Source organism: Tiliqua scincoides, chromosome 12 (assembly GCF_035046505.1).
Source record: "Tiliqua scincoides isolate rTilSci1 chromosome 12, rTilSci1.hap2, whole genome shotgun sequence".
Lineage (NCBI taxonomy): Eukaryota > Metazoa > Chordata > Lepidosauria > Squamata > Scincidae > Tiliqua > Tiliqua scincoides.
Window position 1 is genome coordinate 3551877 of NC_089832.1, and position 9333 is coordinate 3561209.

At 44.2% G+C, this 9333-nt stretch overlaps 1 protein-coding gene across 1 annotated transcript; it reads left to right on the top strand.

Annotated features, from left to right (window-relative positions):
• The first annotated feature begins 323 nt into the window (after positions 1-323).
• On the top strand, positions 324-8277 carry BRS3 (bombesin receptor subtype 3). Its single transcript, XM_066640148.1, has 4 exons — positions 324-336; positions 4842-5274; positions 6572-6923; positions 7882-8277. The coding sequence occupies exons 1-4, from the start codon at positions 324-326 to the stop codon at positions 8275-8277; spliced, it is 1194 nt and encodes a 397-aa protein (XP_066496245.1).
• Positions 8278-9333: the final 1056 nt, after the last annotated feature.

The window sequence follows — 9333 nt, forward strand, 5'->3', positions numbered from 1 at the left end:
ATTTAAGTGCTTAATTTTACTTTAAATTTTTTTAAAATCTTCCTTTAGAAGCAAAATCCAACTCAACCCAAATGCTTATTTGTTTATGCTAAATGCAGAACATCAACTTTTTCAGAAAGGAGCACTTGCCTGGTTCCATTTTCCATCTTTTGTCTAACAGCCTCCCTGTCTGTCCCCCCCTTCCACAATCTGAGAGCATATCATTTATGCATCAAATGAGGCATTGTTTGAGTTGTCAGCTGGAAGGCATGAAGGCATATAATTTTATGACAGGGTGTGAATAGGATTTGGGGATCTGGTACCCTTTCATTTGTTCTCTCTTAATGATGACATCTTGTTTGAGAATGGTGGGCGATGCTACAGGTTTGTAGGTGTGTGTGCATGTGGGGAAGAGGTGCAGACAGAATTTCAATGATTCCTCCAGAACTTGTGAGTCACTTGCATCAAATGAGTGGAGCAGATTCAAGTGCAGAAATGAACCCACACAAAAGGCAGGAGATGGGGTGTAAATGCAGCTGGGGGGGCTCTTAGCGACACCTGGGAATGCATTTGCGGTGAGGATGCGTGCATCGCAAGATTTCTGAATTACTCTTAAAGAGCATGTTTACCATTTTGATGGTAAACGAGGTGGAAAAACACAAAAATTGTAGGTAGCTGTGTAGATTCATTCGTCAGAAATCCAAATGCCACAGTACGGGCAGTGCTTTTATTGGAGCCAACTCAAATATCACAAAGTGGCCAGCAGGCTTTTTGGTCTCCAGAGCTATCCTTCAGGCCAAATGTTAAGCAACAAGAATAAAGAAAAATGGGAGAGAATGAAAGTCCCAAGTCTGCAGTTAATCATCATCTTCACAGAGAGTGAAGAAGGTTTTAGGCAAACTTAATTGGCAGTTTATAAATATTCTTAATAATAACAATTTGATTAGTTTCTGCTGGCATTAGGTGGATGGCTCCTAGGATAACAGCAAAGAAAACTGGATATTCTTCTGTTTAAATAATAAAGTCATTTTATCACTTTAAATTGGCTATTCTAAAGTAATTGAAGGTAGGGGGAAGAAATGTTCCTGGTTAAATTGTTTTCAAAATTAAAAGCAGAGCACCTAAAGATAAGGCTACATTAAAATGTTTGTTTCCTTTCAGGCTCAAGTACAATGTAGGAACCATAATGGCTGTACTGGTGACATCTCTCGCCAGTTCAAAGAGGGAGTCAACCACACAAATGTCATTAGTTATTTGGGCTAGAACCAAGAACACTGGTTTTGGGAGGGCCACACACTAACCCCTCTCAGGAATATGAGGTTGTGTTGGGAATGTGGAGGGTGTCCTAGGATGCATTCTCAGTTGGGACAATGGTGAGGCCCAAGAGCATCCCATAGGGAAGGATGGAATGAGCCATCTCGAATATGTTTCCCAGAATCCTTTGCAATGTGCACGAGTTCCATGCCACAGGTTCACATGTAACATAAGTAAATCTCTGTTGTCTCAGTAGCTCCTTAAGGGCACAATCCTGACTCCCCGTTCGGCTGGTGCAAGTCCCTTGCGCCAGCCCAGGAGGGTCGCAAATGGGCTGTAAAGCGCATTTGTGCCTCCTCGAGAGTTGGTTGGGCCAGCTCAGGAATGTGCGCTGGCCCATGGAGGCTGCATCCAGCCTCTGCACCGACTTGGGGAGGGAGGGTTGCATTGGCCACGCTCGGCTGACACACGGGTCTGGGGAGGGAAGGAAGGGGGCAGGGAGCAGGCATTCTGGGGTGGGGGGGAGGGTGGGTGGAGAGCAGTCCCAGGGACAGGTGGGCACGGAGCGGGAGACAGGGCTGGGAACTGGCAGCTATGCCAGATCCCAACCCCATTCCTTGAGCAGCACAGAGCGGCTGCAAGCTGCTCTGTTCTCCTCGGATTTGTGCCACCTCCTGAGGGGGCACAAGTCCAAGGTGACCCATTGGGACCGTGGTGACTTACCCCGGGGGTAAGGGGAAGAGTTTCCCTTGCCTCCAGCTGAGCCACTTCTGGCCCCAATCTTGTGCTGGCTCCAGGGCAGCCTCCTGGTCTGCCTGTTTCAGCGCAAGATAGGATTGCACTGCACGACACCCAGAAGGATAGAAAAACATGCTGTCCCACCTACAGCCGAGGCAAACTGCTGCAGAATTTGGAGGTAGCGCATAGTCTTCAGGACTAGAAGCCCTTGATAGTGACTCCGTGGCAGACTGGTCAATGCAGAGAGGATTCTCTGAAGGTCGAAAACTTGGGAAAATACTGCTGTAACAGCACAATATTTTTCAGGACGACAGTTAAATGTGATGCGATGGTTGAGAATCTACAAGTTTTAAAAGTACATAACACGAAGCACGCATGCAATTATCTGAGTGTAATGGTTGCTATTAAACCCCAGAGGATATTTAGCATATAACAGTGCGCCGTGAAGTTGAAACCATACAGCAGTGTCTTCCAATGGTGGGCAAATGGAACTCCCTGGTGTGCCATTTTCAACCAGAGGGCTTCTGAAGTTCCTTCATTCAGACAGCCCATGTGGGGAGTACAGAGTTGATAAGACAGACACACAATTGCATACACAGCAGGAGCTCAGAGGGTTAGAGCCAGGCTCTTATAGCACTGAGTGCAGCTACTGAAGCCTCATCCTGGGAAGTGATGGAAGTTCCCCAATACAGGAGTGACTCTAGCCACCTAAGTTAGCTATTAAAAACATGGGAAGCTGCCTTCCACTGGGTCAAGCCAATGCTCCAGCTAGGTCTGTATTCTCTTCACTAATTGTCAGCAATTGGCATCCACTTTTTTGGGGGGGGGGTCTTTCTCAGCCTCTTGTGGAGACAGTACCTGGGATCTTCAACATGCAAAACATGTACTGTACCACTGAGTGACATTGGCCGGCTCTCCATTGGTTTTGGCTCAACAGGAAGGGCTATAAAGAATTCCTGGTGCATTTGTGAATTTATCTCACAGGTTCTTTTAACTGGTTCTCTTAATTCTTGGCACAGCTCCATGAGATGCCTGCAGATGGCTCAGCCCCTGGCAGTATCAGCCTACATATCAATAAGTACATAGCAGCTCCATAAAATGTGGTCTAAAGGAGCAAGAATGCCTAGCTACTAGTGCATGTGATTTATATAGCAAGCACAGTCTTTTCATATCACAGTGACTCAAGCCTTGTGGATTTTAATAAGCACAGGGGGACAATTACTCCAATAGAAGACAAGCCAAATGCCTTAATAGTCATCTAAGAGATCAATTAAGAAGCTTTATAGGGCTTTCAAAATCCAAACATATCACTCAAAGGTGTCCATATAAAAGAATGACTTGTAAAAATCCTTAGATAACGGTATAGGATTTGGAATCAGCTGCAACATTTGTTATTCAGGAGAGGCATCCCTTGTTTGCATGCAGATGGTCCCAGGTTAAACCCCTGGCAGCAACTCCCTGTCAGTGGCATAGCTAGAGGGGGTGCAAAGCACTAAGTTTTGCAGGGAGCCTCACCGTAGCGTGCAAGTGGCTCCTCCCCCTCCCCTTTGGAGCTATTCTGGGCAGGGGTTGCAAAACAGAGGCATTCAGGTTGGTGTGCATGGTTCCTCCCCTTCTTGTGTCCTCACAGCAACCCTGTGAGGTCGGTGAGGCTGAGAGATAGTGATCGTCATGACAAGAAATGAGCAATAATAATGGCCAGAAAATAAATGCAGGGAATCTTTCCCCACAAGCAATGGATGAACAACAGTGCAGAGCACTCCCCATTGGCATGGCTGCATCAGTGCTGGAAAGTTGGATAGGACTGAGCCCTAAGAGAAGTTGTGACCTGGAAAGTCCTGGGTTCAAATCCTAACTCTGCCAAGAGCCTACCACAATTGCAGTCCTATAGTACACAGTACACTTAGCTGAGAGGAAGTCCCACTGAATAGAATGGGACTTGCTTTTGAATAAACATGTACTGGTTTGCATTGAAGTAGCTTTAGACGAGCCCCCCATCTGCAATATGGGGATAATAACACTGAACTAGCGGACAACATTGTTGAGATAACACAATGTGAAATATAAATACAGGTATGCCCCAGTATCTGCTGGGGTTCCATTCTGGACTCCCCCATGGATACCTGAAACCGTGGATACTAGGGATGCTTTTAAAAAGATAGGGGAAAGTTTGAAAAATCTTAGTAAAACAAGATTTTAAAGAAATGTTCCCCTATATTTTTAAGAGGTGTCCCTGGTATCCATGATATCTGTGGATAACTGAACCCATGGATACTGGTGCATGCCTGTACTAACGTGAAATGTTTTGAAGATAATATAAATGCCAAGTACTAGTAAGTAGGAGATAAATGTAATTTCTCTTCTCTTTTGCCGTATTCTGAGAAAAGACATTCCTCTGTTTTTCCAAACCAGGCATTCCATAGGCAATGCCTCCACTCTTTATATGAAGACAAATGTAAAAACTGTAAAAACTCTCCACTCTTTATATGAAGACAAATTCAGTAGCAAGAGTAGCATTTGTGCAATAAAAAATAATATGGTAATGCTGACAGGGTTAGTTGCTGAGAAAAAGCTAATTCTCTCCCCCTCCTCTTCCTCCTTCCTCCCACTTCTCTGCTTTTTCCCCACAGAAGCTGCAAAGCATATTTTTTAAAGAGAGAGAAAGTACTCCACCTCCCACACAGTATAGCATCGAATCTCTGTGAATCCAGTCCTAATATGCTTTGAGATTCCAGAGTGAGAAAGAAGTGAGTTAAATGTCCTGTGGAACTCGATTTACAGCAAATAACTTGGTCTCTCTCACTTTTTAAGACCTTTTTGTTGGCATGCTGAACATGAAATGTTTCTTATTTATTTAATCTCCACCTGAGTTGATAAAATGTCTCGGGCACCATGGTTGGCAACAAATGCTATGTCTGTAAATGCTACGGAGTCCTTGGCACCTGTAATCGACAATGATACCATAGAGGAAAGATGGTCCAACGACGCTTCGCTTGGGTTGGGGATACTCTGCACAATTTACGTTACGTACGCCGTGATAATTTCCGTTGGTCTTCTTGGGAACATGATCCTCGTTAAAGTCTTTTTCAAGATCAAATCCATGCAGACTGTCCCAAACATCTTCATCACTAGCCTGGCATTTGGTGATTTGCTTCTTCTGCTAACCTGCGTGCCGGTGGATGCTGCTTGCTACATTGTGGACACCTGGCTGTTTGGAAGAATGGGCTGCAAGCTGCTGTCCTTTATCCAGCGAACATCTGTAGGAGTTTCCGTGTTCACTCTAACTGTGCTCAGCGCTGACAGGTACGTCTGAAGAAATTTAACTGATCAAGAGTTAAATGTACATATAAGAGTCTTGTATATATAATTTTATAAAGAATAACCTGAGCTAGACAGGGCCATTTGGCCAAGTTTCCCGAAGTCTGTCAGTGACCAGATACAGAAGCTTTTAGTACAGTACTATTTATTTCTAGCTTCCGATTCCCAATCTCTATACATTTGATACTCAATGTTAGAACTGGCATGGATTGAAACTCTGACCACTGAAGCTTTTGATATTCTTATTTTCTATCACTTCAAAGTGTTGTCTTTCCAGAAAAGCCAAATGATTCTGTTTGGTGATTAAGGTCCCAATCCTATCCAACTTTCCAGCACTGGTGCAGCTGCAATGCAGCCCTGAGATAAGGGAACAAATGTCCCTATATCTTCAGGAGGCCTCTGTGACTGCCCCACCACCACAGGATGCAGTGTACGCCCCATTGGCACAGCTGCACTGGCACTGGAAAACTGGATAGGACTGGGTCCTAAGGGCCCAATCCTATCCAATTTTCCAGTGCTGCTGCAGTAGTGCCTGTGGGGTATGAGCTGCATCCTGTGGTGAAGGGGCAATCACTAGGGTCTTCTTAAGGTATGGTAACATGTTCTCCCTTACCACAGGGCTGCAATGTGGCTACACCAGAGTTGGAAAGTTGGATAGGATTGGGCCCTCACTCTCCTACTTCATAATGTTAACATTAAAAAAACCAGCAGTATTTTCTACAATTTGAATTTCAAAATGTTATGTCTGAGATTTGTGAATCACTAAAGCTGTATGTGAAAAAGTTCTTAAGGGGAGAGAACTCAGAAATACTTGAAAACCACTCCAAATGGTTGATGGTAACTGTGAGAATTTGGAAGACAACAGTGTTCAGAAAGAAATATCCAACTCTCTAAGTCAAGGAAAAATCTGCTGTATATTGGTGCTACCTAGTGGTGCATGAAAGCAATTCACAAAGATCAGAAATATGGAAGTGTGAACGTGACTGATAACCTCCTCAACCTGTTTCCTTTTCTTGATAAAGCCAAACCTACACTGTCATTTCTGCAGCTAATTCACTCACTTCCTGACGGAGGCTGATGACACTGTTTGCATTTCATTTCACTTATGAAGATGGCTTCTGTCAATCACTGCTTTCTGACAGTTTGGTTGGTTGGCAACCTTCAGTCTCGAAAGACTATGGTACAAACAAAAGTCCTGGTGTGTGCTGATGCACAAAGAATGGTATTAAAATGCCAGGAGGTCCGTTGCTCTGTTCTTAACGCCTTGACCTTGTGATTCTAGGTACAGGGCCATTGTTAAGCCCTTGGAACTCCAGAGGGCCGATGCAGTCCTGAAGACCTGCTGTAAAGCTGCCGGCGTTTGGATCATTTCCATGTTGTTAGCTGTCCCAGAGGCTGTGTCCTCAGATTTGTACACTTTCCACATTCCTGAGAAAAATGGCTCCTTTGAAACCTGTGCACCTTACCCAGTGTCTGAACGAGTCCTGCAGGAAGCTCATTCTCTGGTTTGCTTCTTGATGTTCTATGTCTTACCACTATCCATTATTTCAGTCTACTATTTTCTCATTGCCAAAGCACTGTACATAAGTACGTTCAACATGCCAGCAGAAGAACATGGCCATGCACGTAAGCAGGTAAGGAAGGTTCTAGAGCCTGGGCCCACTCTCGCAATGTTTGCACCATGATCTTTTTCTGGTCATATAAGTCCAATGACATCACTCAGTTGATGGTAGTATCAATGAATGAGGGAGTAGCCACAGAGCTGGGAAATGCCATCTTGATTGATTAAGACTGCTCAGTAATCAATGGTCTGTGGTAATGTGCTGTTGAGATCTGCCATGTGCCAACTACAGCAGGGATTTTTAACCATTGGGTTGAGGACAGATGTTGCTGGTCCTCAAACCTGCTATATGTGCTAGTAGAGAGCACAATTCACTTCTTTCTTCGGCATCAAGACCACCTTATTTTCACAGCAGCATGAATTAATATCCAACTTTTCCAGGATGGGCTATGCCCAGCTGTGCTTCTGTGCTGATGTTAAGATATGGAAAGCAAAGCAACAGATGTTCTCCTACACAGTACAAAGAGCTTGGCTAGCAGGACTTTTCAACTCCGTTTCAGCCATGCTGATACAAAGCTGTGTTACACTTAGTAAGATACTGGTCCTGTAGGCTAGCATAGTCTGCTCAGATTTGCCATGGCTTTACAAGGGTCCTTGATGAAGATCTTTTTGCTCATTCCCAATACCTGGAATCTTTTTAACTGGAGATACCAGGGACTGAATTCAGGAACTTCTGCTTGCAAGTATGCTCTTGTCACCAAGATACATCCCACCACCAAGTGCCAGCAGCTTGCTAGCTGAGAGAAATGCTGGGCTATACATATAAATCACAGTGCAGAAAGTTTGTTAGACTTCCCCCGGTAGTAACACAACCATCACAGCTTCCACCCAAAGACAAGAAGGAGTATAAATCTGACACAGTCTAGTAATATTCACTGCCATGTTGGTTTTGGATCTTGGGTTATTTGTTTCTAATAACTGGATATAAGAATCAACATGATTATTCATTTTGCAATCTTTTTATTTCACAGATTGAATCCCGCAAGAGAGTTGCCAAAACTGTGCTGGTCTTAGTTGGCTTGTTTGCTTTCTGCTGGCTCCCTAACCACATCCTTTACCTGTATCGCTCATTCACCTATCATGCTTCAATAGATACGTCTGTCTTCCACCTGGTGGCCACTATCTTCTCCAGAGCTTTGGCCTTTAGCAATTCCTGTGTCAACCCTTTTGCTCTCTACTGGCTGAGTAAAAGCTTCCGTCAACATTTTAAGAAGGAAGTCCTGTGTTGCAAAAAGAAGATCCCTGCACGGCGTTCCAGCATCACCCAGAATTACACCCCAACCAGGGCTATGTCGGTCACAGGATCAGAGATCAGTGTTACTTTGCTTACAGATTACAGCATCACAAAAGAAGAGGAGAGTGTTTAATTCCATCAGTTCTGAGGACAGTCGCGATGGAAAGATCCATCTGGGTGGAAGCGTGTCAGGATCTAGAACAGAACTGGGGGGGCCAAGCACTCATTTCTTAATGCATGCAAAACTTTTTGAGCAGAGCACTTTCTGCTATATTGCACAAAATTCACACCCAGGCATACAGAGAAGATTTTCACTGGAAATGAAATCCATCTGTTCTACACACAAGGAGTTTCTATACCAAGCTGTTGCTCCAGTCCCACTAAATTCCAATCAACCTCTAGAAATGTTTTTGTCTGCCCTTTACTGCTGCAGACAATGAGAAGACAAAAATGTTCACAAAAGATTGCTTTCTTAGATCTGAATATGAAACAATACTAAGAACACTAGAGGGTGATAGGAGAGTAATTACTATTATTCGTTGAACCTTGCAAGCCTTACGCAATTTACATAGGAGTAAGTGCCATTATACACAATGGGGCTTATTTCTATGGATGGACCTTTTCAGATCTGACAGAAAAACAGAAGGGCATTGTGGAGACAAAACTCATGTGTGTGTGTGTGTGTGTGTGTGTGTGTGTATATATATATATATATATATATATATATATATATATATATATATATATATATATATATATAATATACATATATAATATACATATATATATTGCTACGTTACCCCTGGGGGCTGGGGATAAGAATAGGCCCTCAGTTTGGCTGTACTTGTCGTAAGGGGCGACTAAACAGCCACCGGGTAGATGGGACTCGTCAGCCTGGGAAGGCAGCTCATCTGAGAGAAGGAAAACTCTGATCCCAAACCTCCACTGCCTTGTGGCTACATCCAGTTATGGCAAAGGCTTCAGGAGTCAACCTCGAGGCAAAATCCGGAGCCGGAGTCCCTGAGGCAGTTCATGGCTGAACACAGTCATGTTCTGGCAACTCCTGCGATGCCGCTGGAACCAACCGTATTGGCCTCTGCCTTTCCATTGGACCATTTCAGTGACGTGGAGAGGGGGGATTTGCTGCATGGGTAACAGCCTATCCTCCATACCTACTTTACCCAGGCTT